The sequence below is a fragment of the Cervus canadensis genome, chromosome 29, assembly GCF_019320065.1.
Source record: "Cervus canadensis isolate Bull #8, Minnesota chromosome 29, ASM1932006v1, whole genome shotgun sequence".
NCBI classification, from domain to species: Eukaryota; Metazoa; Chordata; class Mammalia; order Artiodactyla; family Cervidae; genus Cervus; species Cervus canadensis.
In genome coordinates, this window is record NC_057414.1 from 41,766,606 (window position 1) to 41,781,380 (window position 14,775).

Here is a 14,775-nt window from a genome sequence, read left to right on the forward strand (position 1 = left end):
TAAAAGGCTTAAAGAAGAGATGGGGGAAAGAGGGGGGAAGCACCCCACTGGCCTACAGACCCTTCTAGGACCTCCTCAGATGCATCAGAGGCCTTCGAGATCTCCTTAGCAGCTGCCTGCTTCCACGTCACTTTCCCAGGCACATATAAATAACTATTTCTGTTGAAACACTTCCATCTGCCTTCCGAGGCAGTATCAAGGCCATCAACTCCAGGAAGACCTCCCTGGATCCCCCTCCTTCGAGAAAAGTGGAGGTCCCTGTCCCCTGGCCAATGCAAAGACCGAGAAGTGTTAGCAAATCACCCCCACAAGCCCCAGAAACAAGGGTCAAAAAGAACCAAGGAAATCAAATCTTCAATGTATGGAAAAATCAGTGCCAGTGGGGATGGGGGTCACCGGACCAGGTGGAAAGTCAGCCAGTATATGATAAGGGGCTGAAAGGCTGCAGCTCCCAGCGTCAGGTAGAGCTGAAGACGTTGTCGGGGGGCCGGGCCCCCCATGCTGTCGGGTCCCAGGGCTGCTGTTCGCAAAGAGCGCACCTGGAAAAAAGGAGAAAGCTGAAGCTGGGCCGGGAGGAGGAGGCCTGTCCATAGCTCCGACCCCAGGCAAAGAGGGGCCAGCCCCGGACTCACAATGAAGTACATGAGCGCGGACGAAGTCCAGGCCAGTGCTACATAGTAGCCATCGCTGCCAAAGAGCAGGCCCGTGAGGACGCTGAGGATCATCCTACAGGGGGCAGGGGCAGGAGGGAGGAAGGAAAGACTGGAGACCTCCGAGGGTCCAGGCCTGAGACTACCCCAGAGCCCAGGCTAGACCCCAGCTACCATCACTGGGGCCCTTTACCCCCAATCTGCAACTCCCCCTCCCAACCAGGGACCTAGACTCAGAATAAATCGGGAAGGCCAGGACTCAGTCCTTGAACCTGGATCCAAGACCCACTTCACCACCCCGGCTCACCCTTCTCCCCTGAGCTCCTGGGTGACTAGTACATTCCTGACTGAGCAACACTACCGGGCTCCTAAGGAGGCTGCTGAAAACAGGCACTCCCTCTAATAGAGAAGAGCTGGGTGGGCAGAGGGGGTCCAGAGTCACAGTTCGAGGCTACCACTGGGCAGACAGGAACCCCGGGCAGCGGGCGGCTTCCCGCTCGGCCCACAGGTGCTCACCCCACATATTTGTAGCCGCTGTAGGCCAGCAGGTGGAAGGTACTCAGGTCGCTGCGCACGGTGGCCAGGTAGACGCCCAGGAGCAGGGCCAGCACTTCCATCACAACCCACACCAGCGCCGTGCTGGCACACAGGCCCAGCACCTCCGGGGAGAACCTGCGGCCGTGTAGGGGCGGGGGGTGAAGGGAGTCCCGAACCAGCCGTCCTGGGGCAGGGGTGAGACTAGGGGCACGGACGGACTTGGGAGCTGGCACAGATCCCCCAGGGAGGTGAGGAGAGGAGTCAGGAGTGGGGAAGTGGTGGGAATCGGGACGGGTTGGCACTGACCTTTTCTGAATGCCCAGTGCCATCCCAGCCAGCAGCACGTAGGTGATGAAGGCCATTGCTGCCAAGAGCCAGAGAGATGCCATCAGCCTGGTTTCCTCAACCAGAGCCCCCACACCCCATCCCTAGGGATTAGAGCCACTGACACCCCCATACTTCCTTCCCTGAATATCCCCACATGCTTCATCTCTACCCTCAGACCCCCAATACCCTGCTTGGGATGCCTTTTCCTGTTCAGGCCTCCTGTTGTGTAAATGCTACCTGACCCTTCTCAGGACCACCAAGCCCTCTCCTATACTAGGAAACTCACCAAAGCTTCCTTCTGTCTCAGAAACTACCTCACGTGCCGAAGTCACCTCTGCTATTTTCACAAAAGCTCAGATGGCAGCTGCCTTTTCACAGCAATTTCAACTCATCAGTCCTGTCCTCTGCCCCCTGATAGCCCTAGAACTAATGTACCCACAAGAGGGCATAGTGCCTGGAGTCAGGAAATCAGCTCTACCACCTGTAAGCTGTGTGTCCTCAAAGATGCTCAAACCTCTCTGAGCCTTGGCTTAAGTGTGTGAAACAGGGATGGCAGTTCCTGCCTTACACGGTGACTCTGAGAGGGAAATGGAACGAAGGAGGGAAGAGGAACTGTGGCTCTCCCAGGGCATCTGGGCTGTCTGGCTGCCCTTCTGAGAGCCGGCCTGGGCATACTCCTCTCCTCCAGCATGTCCATCAGGGGCCGGGCCTTATGCAGGGCCTAGACAGAGAGGAGTCAGACTTGGAGTCTGCCAGCCACAGAGTGGTGTGGGCGGCCTGACCCATGCCATGGAGACAGGTGGTTGTGGGAACCCAGAGGGAGTACCCACGTCCTCAGAGGAGGGGATGCTGGAGCAGGCCTTGGAGGACAAGTAGGACAGTGATAACAGCTTATAGTTCCTGCGTGCTTCCCGTGTGCCCAGTGCTGGCTGAGCACACACAGCCCCTCACAGAATGTCCACCACAGTTCTCTGTGGTAGGAACTGTTGTTATTCCAGCTTTTTCAGAAGCGTGAAAGGAGCCCCCTGAGGTCCCATAGCTGGAAGTTGCAGAGTCAGGTCTAAACCTCGGGTTCCATGCTGGGGAGGGACGTGGTCCAGGTCAGGTGGCAGGGAGGTCTCAAAGCAGAGTATCTTGGGAGCACACCCAGGAAGCAGCTGGTCACCCCACTCTGTCTACCTAGCGTCTAGGGACACCACAAAAGCCACACACAAGATCACCAAGAGCAGATGCTGAACCAACACATGAGCCTGTCTCTTCTCGTTGGTGCCTCAAGGCACAAGTCCCCGCCCCCCCCCCCGCCCCATCCCCCAGCCCAAGTCAAAGACTCACTGGGGATATAGAGATCGGGGGCGTTGAGGTCTTGCCGTGGGGGCAGAGGCACATCACGACTGTACTGCACTTCCCAGTTCTGGAGGTGGCAGCAGCGGCCAGGTGAGGAGGAGCAGACAAGAGAGCAAAGGAAGGGGCTGAGATCTGGGGGCCAGGCTCTGGGGCAGGAGGCGGGAGGCAAGGGGGCCCATCACAGCTCCTCTGGTAGGCAGCTCACCTGGTGTGTGTAGGGGAAGACCAGCAGCCCTAGCTTCTTGGCCACATAGGCTGTGTCCACAGCGAAAAAATACTTGAGTTTGTTCACAGACACAAAACGGTGCAGCTAGGAGGGGAGAGAGGAGGATGTGGACGAGCTGCACCCAGAACCTCAGGGGGCTCCTCTGTCTGTTCCTTCCCTGAAGGCCGTTGTGTGGATTAGGTGGGATCCCGTGATGCCCCAGCCCTGGCCAGAAATCCTGCCACCCTTGCCCTGGGGGTGGGCCACACCTCCTTGTTCATCATGTCCTTCCCATGGGATGCGATGGAGCTGCCATAGGCCATAGCCATGTTGGCCATTGGGTCCCCAAGCAAGTGGTTGACATTGAAGGCCACGTCGGCTCCTGGGGCTGGGTAGCCCCCTGGCTGGCTGGAGTAACCACCGCTTGTGTCATCGAAGAGGGGAGGGGGATCCGGAGCTGCCCGGGCCCTGTGCTTGGAACCTGTGGGTTTGCAGGTGACAGGTATAACAAGCATGAGCCCAAACCACCGCCTCTTCCCCTGGCTGGACAGCCCTGTATGGGTCTTGGGAGCACCTAACAATCAGTGAGGGACACTAGCTGGATGAGGAGTAACTAATCCAAAAAAACTGTGAGGAGGGATTCTTTTCCGGAGGTGCTAAATGTGGGTAAAGAAAGAACTGAGGCAGCCCTTGGAAGTGGTTGCCCGCCTGAAGGTTCCTGGGGGCCTCCTCAAGGGAACTGATCTCTGAAGTGAATCTTGGAGACTGAATTTGCTAGGTGAAGACAACTGGGAGGATATCCCCGCATTGAACAAGGGTGGGAAAGGCGACGGCTGGGTAACGCGGAGGCCCTAGGCACTGGTGAGGAACCCTACCAGGGTCATGGCCGGGAAAGGAAGTTTGGGAGGCAGACCCCATTCATGCCCGAGTCGGACACGGGAGATCCCAGCAGTGCTATCACCTCCCGATCTGATCTCGGGTTTGGGCAGAGAGGGCGAAGTCCGGGACGCGTGGCCGAGCCTTACGGGGCAGGAATCCGGATGACATCCGCCACCCTGGGCAGCAGTCACGGCTGCCCCTCTCCCTCAGGGTGAGCGGGCCGCGCCGCCGACCGTCCTCGGGCGGGTCGGCCCGCGCCCCGCCCGCCCCGCGCCCCACGCACCGTGGGCTCCGTAGCCCGAGTGATAAGCCATGGCCCCGATGCTCGCTCTCTCCGAGGGCCCGCTGAGTCGCCTCGTGGTACGAATACTAGCGAGGCAGCTGCTCCGTTCCCTGGGCACCGATCGAGGTTACCGAGAAGCCCGACACGTCCCCGAACTGTCCGACGACAGCAGCCATGTCGGCGGCGTCATCCTCTGCCGCCTGCCATTGGCTCCTCCGCAGCGCTGGCTCGCCCCTCCCCTCTCCCAATTGGCTGCTGGGGCACCCTCGCCGAAGCGGATTCGGCAGTAATCAACTTCCGGGAGGAGGGATAGGCGGAGCTATTGGAGCCTCTCTCGGATTGGATAGTGGGTTTGTTAGTTCGCGGCGGAGCAGCCAATAGATGGATTAAAGTTATAATTATTTCCGCGCCTGCGCCGTGGGGCAGTTGACGCTCGGCCTGCCACGACTACACCAGGCGGAGGCTGGAGCCCGGGAAGGAAGTTTCACTCGCGAGACATACTCCAAGAGAGACTGGGACGGTGGAACTGTGATCAAGCCCTGTCCCTCGGGCTTTTGCCTCTCCTTCTCAGTGTTAGCTTTCCTTCCGCGTCCTCCATTCTTCTCCCAGTACTGGTGCCGAGTCCGGGAGAGGTGGCGGTGAGGGGTGCACCGGGAGGCGCTGTCGGTAGGAACTTGGGCTGAGCAGTGACCGCAGGGCCTAGCGAGCTCCGGGATTCTGACTCCTCCTCCCGCCTCCCACCCGTCCTTTCCGCGCGGGTGCTGTCCGTCGTCTGGTGCTGAAATTCCCTACCGCCACTGCTGCCATCCTGCAGACCCCAGGGGCCTGGTGCTGGGAGGGCCGGGTTCTACACACACACACGCACATATACACACATGGGTAGACACACACACACACCACACACACACCCATTACACCGGCCTGGGTTCTCGACACACACACACACACACACCCACACACACCCATTGCACCTATTGAAAACCGAGGTACGGGTCTGAAGTCTCAGAAACTGGGTGGTAATAGTTGGAATAGGATCCTACACTAGGCTCGTCCCATCGACTTTCCAGTGGTCCAGAAGATGTGTGAGTGGAGGTGTGCTGTCCCATCGACTCTCCCATGGTCCAGAAGATGCCAGTGGGGGTGTGCTGGTTCGTCCCCAGAAGCTGCAGTTGAAACTCCTGAGTCATTCTCACCCCTGCAGTCATCTCGAAGTGAGACCCCCAAGCTTCACTCGTGACCTCAGGGACTCCTTTCTCTCATTCCCACCTTTCCTGAAGACAGTCTTCAGGGGTCTCCCTTCTCACAGACGTCCAGCCACCACGTCTCCTAAGCAAGATCAGGTCCTCTTTGACCTGCCTCTGGTTAGCTACCCAGTGTCCAGTTACACCAGGTGACCTTCCGGCTCTCCAAACTCAATCCACGTAGTCCATTCACAGTGCCTTTGCCCAGAAGTCCCCTCCACCTGGGATGTCCTTACCCTTCACATCCACCTGTCCCAAACCTAATTATCCTTTAAGAGTCAGTTCAACTGTGCCTCTCAGAAAGACAGAGTGAAGAGTCCTGACCAGGCTTGGAATGGATGCTGGAGGCCAGGCTACAGGCTCCCTCTGACTACAGTAGTTTGCCCTGGATGTAAATTCCATGAGAATAGGACCTGTGTCATTCTCCACTCCTACACTTGTCTTCACAATGCTTATGAATACTTCACAGTACTTGCATATAGAAGACACCAATAAACATGTGCACCCAATAAATAAAAAAAAATAAATGGATGAAATTCTGATTCAGTCCTTTCCTCTCTACCACTTCAGTTACTTCATCTTTAAATGTGTAGGGGTGTTGAAAGGAATGATCTTTGAGTTGCTGTTTGGAAAAAAAAAAATCACAAAACAAAATCCACCCAGCATTGCAGCTCCCTGTGTCCTACCCACTGACTGTCTACCTTGGGGCCTAGGCTCTGATTCAGGGTCAGATGTGAAGGTCTGAGGCCCCTGAGGGTCAGGGGGCAGCACTTGGGGCCACCAGTACCTGGGAGGGAGGTCCTCTCGTGCAGGACAAATCCCACGCCCCTGTTCCACATGATGAATGTGCCTTGAATCCAACACCTTCCTGTGCCCATTTCACAGGTGGGAAAACTGAGGTTGGGGTGGAGGGTGCAAACTCAAGGTCACAAAGCCTAGGGCCCGGGTGTCCTGGCCTCCTGCTTGCCTACTCTAAGTAGAGCCCAGCACCTCTGTCCAGCTAGTGAGGCTCACCACAGCATTCAGGTCTGTAACTGTCCCTGTACCACCGCCACAAGGGAGGCTTCAGAGACGGGGTCTGGGTGGGCACCACGCGGGCACCCACCCATCCACCCTCGAGATTCAATTTACAGCGGGGGTAACTCAAGCCCCAGAAAGCAAGGACTCGTCCAAGGTCGCAAGCGCGAGCGCGGCAGGAGGGGAACCCAGGCGTCCGTCCGCCCAGCCTGGGCTTCTCGAGGGCGGGGGCAGTGCCCGCGGTGCCAGGCGCTGCCGGCGGCGCCGCGGGTGCCGTGGGGGCGGGGTCAGCGGAGGGCGGGGCGCCGGGCACCGCGGCCGCCAACGCCGCCGCCACTGCCGCCGCCGCCGTCGCCGCCGCGCTCGAGCTCCGCGCACTCCCTCCGCGGCCGCTGAGCCGAGCGGACGCCCTCCGGGGCCACGCCGCAGCCCTCGGCGCTCCCCCCTATCATGCCCCGGGCCCGGGCGGGGGCCGCCCAAGCAGCCAGGACACCATGCCCGAGGACGGCAGTGGCGACAGCGGGGACGTGCCCGAGCTCATCCTGGACTGCGAGCCGCTGCGGGAGGAGGTACCGGCGCCGGGTGATGGGGGGCCGGAGCTGGGGCTGCAGAGGGGAGAGGGCGGCAAGAGCCGGGGCGACCCCCAAAGCGGGGGCGGCGGAGGGAAGTCCGGAGCCCCTTTGGTCAATGACGTCATTGGGGTAACCTGCATCCTGAGAGGGGTCTCGGGGCCTAGGGGCCCGCGTGGGGTTCGGGGTGGGGAGGCTGGGAAGGGATATGGGGAACAACTCCCGCCCCCGACGCCCCCTCATCCAGCCTCGCCCTCCTGTGACGTCAGCACCAGGCCCCTGCGGGTCCCCATTCTGCAGCGCTGCCCCTCTTCCCCGGAGCCCACGGGTCAGGCCCCCGGCCCGGCCCGCCGTTCTTGAGGTGCCCGGGCGGAGCCTGCAATGCAGCAGCAGTAGCAGGGACTTGGGGGGGCGGGGAGCAGAGGGAGGAGGGGAGAGGAAGGGAGGTGGCCTCCGGGTACCCCTTCTCCCTCTCCCAGAGGTGAGGACCCAGGGCCCATCCTGCTGGTTGGGACCTTCAGAATGGCCCCTCCTCAGTCCTAAGGAGGAAGAGGATCTGCAGGGGTGTGGGGCCCAGTGAGGGGTGTCGGGGTGATAGGTGGTGAGTGGATCTATGTGTGTCTGGGTGAATGTAGGGTGCTTGTGGGTGTGTGGATGTCAGTGGGTGCTCCCCACACCTTGAATGGGACATATGTGCCCTATAGTCAGGTGAGGGACTGGGGGGCCCCGTGGCTTGGGTGAAGTGCTATTGAGTGAGTGCGTGTGAGTGCAGCCCTGTTGTGGGTGGGTCTCTCTGAGTAGAGTCTGTAGGGTGTGGGTGTCAGGTTGCAGTAGGGTAGGGATGGGGGATGTGCACTGTGATAGGTAAGGTGTGTCCCTGGGTTTCAGTGAGTGTGTAACATGTATGTGCCTCTGTGTGTCCTGTGGTGGGCGGACCTGGGGGAGGGGGGAGGGGCAAGTGCACACACACCTTGGCAGCATGTCACCGTGGGGAAGGGGGCTGTACCCTGGGCACTGGTGAGGGGCTGGTGTGTGTCGGATAAACAGGCAGCGTTCACACTCCTGGTGGGTGGATTTTTCGATGAACTTGGGGTGGGGTGGATCCTGGGGGTGGATGAGGGTATGTGCACCTGACTGCCCCTGCGGGTCAGGGGAGTGGTATCGCACCTGTGGTGGGCTGGGGACGCTTCCTCTCCTCTTGGGTCTCTCGGGGCCTGGTGGGACTGTGACAGACACGGTGGCCCCTTAACCCCACCTATGCTGTTTCCTCCAGACCATCTCTTTCTTCTTCCCCTTTTCACCCCTTCTGTCCTCCCTCTTTTCTCTCCTTGGGCATCTGGGGATGAGGTGGGGGCCAGGCTGGAAGCTCTGCCAGGGAGGGTGTGCCCGAGTCCCTGGGCCAGGGAGTGGTCCCTGCTGCCCAGCAGCTGTGTCCCGCCCCCTCCCTCAGCGCAGATGGGGAGTGGAGGACGGTGCTCCATCTGCTCCCCTCCCTCCAGACTCACACCTCTCTCTCTTCCTCTTTCTCATTTACTTAAAAGCCTCTCCCAAGTCTCCTGCCATCCCTAGTTAGACCAATGGACCAGAGGGATTGCAGGGTAATGGTAATAATATTTATTCCACTGGCCAGACCCTATGCTAAGATCTTCACACATAGGATCTCCTTGACTCGTCACAACCCCAGTTGACTGTAAACAACCCCAGTTTACAGATGAGGAAACTGAGGTCCAAAGAGGATGAGGGGACTGGCCAAGCCATACAGTCAATGGTGGAGCCAACACCCAATCCCGGGCTCCTAAGACCACCCCTAGGCTCTTCACCCCTAGGACCGACCCCCTGCCACCCTGACTTCCTACACCCCCAGGTCCAGGAATCAGTGCCCAGAGAGGGCAAGGATCTGGCCGCAATCACACAGCAAATCGAGAGCGAAGTCAGAACCAGAAGGCAATTTTCTCAACAGCCAGTCATTGGGGGGCTGGGGTATCCTTCCCTCTTGTGGCAGAGATGAATCTGTTTTCTCCTACATGCCTGAGAGGTGACAGGTGGAGGGCAGGGTCAGGGCGCAGAGTTTGAGTCCTGCAGCTCTCCTGTGAGTTGGCTAGAGGGGTGAGGCCAGGGGCGAGTTCCTCCATCCCTCAGAGCCTCCGGTTCCTCCTCGGGACAGTGGGACGCAAGCCCCACCCCCTCACGGGGCTGACCGCGGCCTCCCCTCCCTCTGCCCCTCCTGCAGCAGCGGCCCCTGAAGCAGTCCCTGGGAAGCTCCTTGTGCCGCGAGTCGCATTGGAAGTGCCTGCTTCTCACCCTGCTCATCCACGCCTGCGGCGCCGTGGTGGCCTGGTGTCGCCTGGCCACGGTGCCCCGGCTGGTCCTGGGGCCGGAGGCCGCCCTGGCCCGCGGAGGCGGGGGGCCGCCGCCCACCTACCCGGCCAGCCCCTGCTCCGACGGCTACCTGTACATCCCCCTGGCCTTCGTCTCGCTCCTCTACCTCCTCTACCTGGCCGAGTGCTGGCACTGTCACGTGCGGTCCTGCCAGGCGCCGCGCACCGACGCCAACACCGTGCTCGCCCTGATCCGCCGGCTGCAGCAGGCGCCGCCCTGCGTCTGGTGGAAGGCCACCAGCTACCACTACGTGCGGCGCACTCGCCAGATCACCCGCTACCGCAACGGCGACGCCTACACCACCACGCAGGTCTACCACGAGCGGGCCGACAGCCGCACGGCGCGGGGCGAGTTCGACTACTCGGCGCACGGCGTCCGCGACGTCTCCAAGGAGCTCGTGGGCCTGGCCGACCACGCGGCCACGCGGCTGCGCTTCACCAAGTGCTTCAGCTTCGGCAGCGCCGAGGCCGAGGCCTCGTACCTCACCCAGCGGGCCCGCTTCTTCAGCGCCAACGAGGGCCTGGACGACTACCTGGAGGCCCGCGAGGGCATGCACCTGAAGGACGTGGACTTCCGCGAGTCCCTCATGGTGTTCGCCGACCCGCGCAGCCCGCCCTGGTACGCGCGCGCCTGGGTCTTCTGGCTGGTGTCGGCGGCCACGCTGTCCTGGCCGCTGCGCGTGGTGGCGGCCTACGGCACGGCCCACGTCCACTACCAGGTGGAGAAGCTCTTCGGCGCCAGCTCGCCGCCGCCCGGCGCCGTGCCCAGCGGGCCCCCGCTCTCCCGAGTGGCCACGGTGGACTTCACCGAGCTCGAGTGGCACATCTGCTCCAACCGGCAGCTGGTGCCCAGCTACTCGGAGGCCGTGGTCATGGGCGCCGGCTCGGGCGCCTACCTCCGGGGCTGCCAGCGCTGCCGCCGCTCGGTCAGCAGCAACTCGCTGCCCCCCGCCCGGCCCAGCGGGCCCCGCCTGCCTTTCAGCCGCAGCCGCCTCTCGCTGGGAGCCGGAGGTCGGGCCACCCCGGGGGTCTTCCGAAGCCTGAGCGGGGGGCCGCTGGGGCGCCGCGGAGAGGACACAGAGCCCTTGGAAAGCCCTCCGTGCTATGAGGACGCCCTTTACTTCCCGGTGCTCATCGTCCACGGTGACAGCGGCTGCCAGGGGGACGGGCAGGGTGCTCTCTGAGACCCACGTGGCCCCCAGACTGGCCCTCTCCCCACCATCCCACCCCAGGGGCTTCCACGCCTGAGTGATTGCCGTCCAAAACAGGAGGGAAAACAGACCAGCACACGAGGGGTGGGGGTGGGGGTGGAGCCCTTAGACAGACTACCCCTGCAGTGACCCCAGGTCATCTGGGGGGCGGAGGGACACCCCCGCAGGTGAGTCTGGGACCTCCCAGCATGGCTCCCCTCCACCGCCACCACCACCATGTCCCACCCCCTGCGATGGCCGGTGATCTAGCTCTGGGGGCCTCCCAGGCTGGGCAGGAAAGGAAGTTTCCAGAAAACGTGGGCTGGGGGAGGAGTCCTGGGGACAGCAGTTGCCCACTGCAGAGGGCTGGCTGCCTGTGGACCCTTCCCAGCACGGTGGAGGTCACGTTGGGGGCCCTCAAGCAACCCAGAAGCACAAATTGGTGGTTTGGGGCCACGCCCAACTGGGCTGGCATCCACAAACCTGGAGAGTTGGCTATGGCAGCACCACGGCCTCGGCCCCGCTCCCCTCCCAGGGTCCCCGTCCTCTTCCCCTGACAGGCCTCTGCTCAGGGCCCGCCCCTGATCAGACCCTGCAGCACGGCCCCTCTACCGGGAGCCTGGTTCTTGGAGCACAATCCTGTTCCACTCACCCCACCTCCCTGTTTTCTCTGGAGCACCCTTCCCTTGCACCCAGTCACCCCTATAACCCAGGGTTCCTCCTCAGGGCCCCACCTTGAGTCCACCTTCCCTAGTCTCCGCTGCTGGCCCCTGACATCTATGTCCACCCCTCAGCCACGCACACACCTCTCATCGCCCCCTGACTTCTCTGCTCTTCTCCTTCCCGATGACCCACGGGGCTCGGGGCTGCAGGGCATCCGAGGGGCCTCAGCCCTGGCCGCAGCCTCTTGGACGATGCCCTTACTCTGCCAGGGAGGCCCCTGCTTCCTCCATCACTGGGGCCTGGCCCAGGGGACACCGTCCCTCCCCCAGGGAGGCGAGAGTAGTCCCTTCCCTTCCAACTGGGGCTTCCACCCCCTCTCAGGAGCCGGTGGGGGAGGAGGGAGAAGGCAGAGAAGATGCAGATAAAATAAAAGGTATGAAATGGAAGGTCTTCTCTCGTGCATTTCTGGGTGGTGGGTTCGAGGCCACCACAACCAACACAGTGGGCCAGGCAGGGTCTGGGGGGTGTGCCAGGGGTGGTGGTGGCTGCAGCACCCCAGGAGAGGGTGAGCTCCCTGTCCGGGCTGGGGCCTCTGAGATTGAGGTTTAAGTTGCTCTGAGTAGCTGACTCCAATCGACTGGCATCTGGGTCATTTCCAGGGGACTATCCAAGTGGCCCCTCTTCCATCCCAGCAGGGGTTTCCATTCTGCTTCTGGGTGTGCTGAAGACTAAGGGAGGGGTGCTGTGCTTAGTCGCTCAGTCATGCCCAACTCTTTGTGACCCCATGGATTGTATCCCACCAGGCTCCTCTGTCCATGGGATTCTCCAGGCAAGAATACTGGAGTGGGTTGCCATATCCTTCTCCAGGGGATCTTCCCCACCCAGGGATCAAACCCGCGTCTCCTGCATCTCCTGGATTGGCAGGTGGATCCTTTATCACTGAGCCACCTGGGAAGCCCAGATAAAGGACAGCCTTTTCTAGTCCATGCAAAGGCATCATGAGAGTGCTAAGGGTAGGTGGGATTCTCCCAGGCAGAGATGGGTGGAGGGTGTTCTGGACAGTGGGAGCTACCCACACAAAGGCCTGGCTGCCAGGCATGAAGTAGGGGTCGAAGCAGAGCTGTAGAAGAGGTGGCTGAGCTTTCGACATCAATGACAAGAATTTGCCAGTAAACTGGGGCAACCATGGAAGGTGGTCAAGCAGGAAGTGATAAGCTCAGTGCTGCACGTTAGATTTTTAGCAAAAGTCTAGCTGCCTGCTGTTCACCTGGGGAGGGTGAAGTTAGAGGCCAGAGCTTTCCTCATACGTCAGCCCACTGCCTCGCAGGGAGTGAAGTCCATCCTTTGTTCAGAAGCAACTTAGATGGAAAATTCCACGGTCCCCAAACATTCAAGGAGGCTGCAGCAGGTTGTGGGCCAATGTGTAGCTCCAGCTCCCCCACATTGTCCCCCTCTTCCGTTGTCCTGCTCTAACACATCAGCCACCAACAGCCCACTAGTCACTATCCATTCTCCTCCCCTCCTCAACACCAGAACCTCAGTTTTACTTTAGATGGCGATGAGCTCAGCTGAAAAGCAACATTTCCAGCCCCCCTTGCACATATGGTGTGGCTGTGTGACTTAATTTTAGGGTATGAGATATAAGGAGAAGGTCTTGGAAGGAATTTCTAAAAACGCTCTTCGAAATGGAAACAATATTGGTGAAGGCTAGTTCTGTCCTCTCTGCTTCATCCTGCCTTCAGCCTGGAAGGCAGATGTGATCGTTGGAACTCCAGTAGCTACTTTGGATCAGGAGGTTAGAGAATTGGGCTTGAGAATTGGAGCCCTGTGCTGAGGATAATAGAACAAAATAGAACAAAAAGGCCCTGGGGAGGTGCCGCTGTTGCTGCTTGTGTTGAGTCCAGAACCGCAGCTGGACATGGGGCTAGAGGACGAGCAAAGGATGCTGACCGGGTCCAGAGATCCCAAGGAGGAGGAAGAAGAGGAGGAGGAGTTAGTGGAGCCTCTAACAACAGTGAGAGAGCAATTCGAGCAGCTGGAGAAACGTGTGAAGGCTCGGGAGCGGCTGGAGCCCTGTGACGAGCGTGTGTCCTCCAGGTCACAGACGGAGGAGGACTGCGCAGAGCAGCTCTTGACTTCTTGCATGCAAGGGAGCACTGTGTGGCCCACAAACTGTTTAACAGCTTGAAATAAGTGTGCAGATTTGTTCACCCCAGCCTCCCTCACCTGTGCATTGGGATATTTCCTCATGGTTTTGAACATGATGTTTACTTGTGTAACTAAGTCATGTGAATCTCAAGGATTTTGGCCTAGGCAAGTAATTTCCATGTAATTATCAGTGATTTCATCTTAATAAAGTCCAGTAATCAGCAAAATAAATAAATACACAAATAAATAAAAGACCCTGGGAAGACAACAATTCCCTGGTTGTCCAGTGGTTAGGATTCCAAGCTTCCCTGGTTGGGGAACTAGGATCCTGCATGCTACATGGTGTGGCCAAAAAACCCCAACCAAACAATAAAAGACCCTAGGCTTATGATGACATCATAGGTATGTCCATATCATCCCTGGGTTTCCTATTTCTAGACCCTCTCAGTGAAAAAAAGAAGTAAACTGTTAGTTTGTTTAAGCGAAACTGTTAATTTGTTTAAGTAAACGGTTTTTTTCTTGTCTCTATTACCAGCAGCTTACATTATTGTCTATCTACTGCTGCAACACAGATTACACTAAAACTTAGTGGCCTAAAACATCAATAATCAGTCTTCTCTGGTGGTTCAGTGGTAAAGAATCCATCTGCCAATGCAGGAGACATGGGTTCGATCCCTGGTCTGGGAAGATCCCACATGCCATGGAGCAGCCAAGCCCATGCCCCATAACTATTGAGCCTGTGCTCTAGAGCCCAGGAGCTGCAACTGGTGAGCCCGTGTGCCGCAGCTGCTGAAGCCCACCCGCCCTAAAGCATGCAACAAGAGAAGCCAGCACAATGAGAAGCCTGCACACCGAAAAAGGAGAGTAGCCCGCTCACCGCAGCTGGAGAAAAGCCAGCACAGCAAGAAAGACCCAGCACAGCCAAAAATAAATAAATAAAATTATTTTAAAAAATCAAGAATCATTCATTATTATCTCTCCTGATTTCTATGGGTCACACATTCAGACACGGCACAATGAGGATGGCTTATCTTTCTTTATTCCATGACATCTAGGGCCTCTGCTGGAAGAATCAAAAGCCAGGAGTGGAATCATCCGAAAGAACATTCACTCACGTGTCTGGCAGTTGATGCTGGCTGATGGCTGAGGGTCTAACTAGGGCTATTGGCTGGAACACCCAAAGAGGGCATCTCCAAACTTGGGCTTCCTTATAGCTTGGCGGCTAGGGTCCAAGGACAAATTCACCAAGAGAGTGGAGGCTGTATTGCTCTTTGCCATCTCGCCTCTGAAGTCAAATACATCACTTCTGCCCCTTTCTATCGGTTAAACCTATTTCGAAGGTCC

General features: G+C 59.1%; 2 protein-coding genes and 1 pseudogene across 2 annotated transcripts; 2 read left to right on the forward strand and 1 right to left on the reverse strand.

Annotated features, from left to right (window-relative positions):
- Nucleotides 1-338: 338 nt before the first annotated feature.
- YIF1A (Yip1 interacting factor homolog A, membrane trafficking protein) lies at nt 339-4,482 on the reverse strand. Its single transcript, XM_043452236.1, has 8 exons — nt 4,226-4,482; nt 3,333-3,544; nt 3,064-3,168; nt 2,847-2,925; nt 1,494-1,551; nt 1,167-1,322; nt 633-726; nt 339-539 (listed from the first exon to the last, which is right to left on the reverse strand). Exons 1-8 carry the CDS (start codon nt 4,254-4,256, stop codon nt 393-395), a joined length of 882 nt encoding a protein of 293 aa, XP_043308171.1. The 5' UTR covers nt 4,257-4,482; the 3' UTR covers nt 339-392.
- Nucleotides 4,483-6,787: 2,305 nt separating this feature from the next.
- On the forward strand, nt 6,788-11,729 carry TMEM151A (transmembrane protein 151A). The gene is made up of 2 exons (XM_043452685.1): nt 6,788-7,052; nt 9,283-11,729. Exons 1-2 carry the CDS (start codon nt 6,978-6,980, stop codon nt 10,612-10,614), a joined length of 1,407 nt encoding a protein of 468 aa, XP_043308620.1. The 5' UTR covers nt 6,788-6,977; the 3' UTR covers nt 10,615-11,729.
- Nucleotides 11,730-12,354: 625 nt separating this feature from the next.
- LOC122431179 lies at nt 12,355-14,154 on the forward strand (annotated as a pseudogene).
- Nucleotides 14,155-14,775: the final 621 nt, after the last annotated feature.

Coding starts and splice junctions, on each gene's coding strand:
- YIF1A (XM_043452236.1), bottom strand. CDS start 4,256: ATGGCTTATCACTCGGGCTACGGAGCCCACG. Junction 727..1,166: donor AGCGGCTACAAATATGTGGG/GTGAGCACCTGT, acceptor TGCCCCCTGTAG/GATGATCCTCAGCGTCCTCA. Junction 540..632: donor CCGCGCTCATGTACTTCATT/GTGAGTCCGGGG, acceptor CCTTTTTTCCAG/GTGCGCTCTTTGCGAACAGC.
- TMEM151A (XM_043452685.1), top strand. CDS start 6,978: ATGCCCGAGGACGGCAGTGGCGACAGCGGGGACGTGCCCGAGCTCATC. Junction 7,053..9,282: donor GCGAGCCGCTGCGGGAGGAG/GTACCGGCGCCG, acceptor CCCCTCCTGCAG/CAGCGGCCCCTGAAGCAGTC.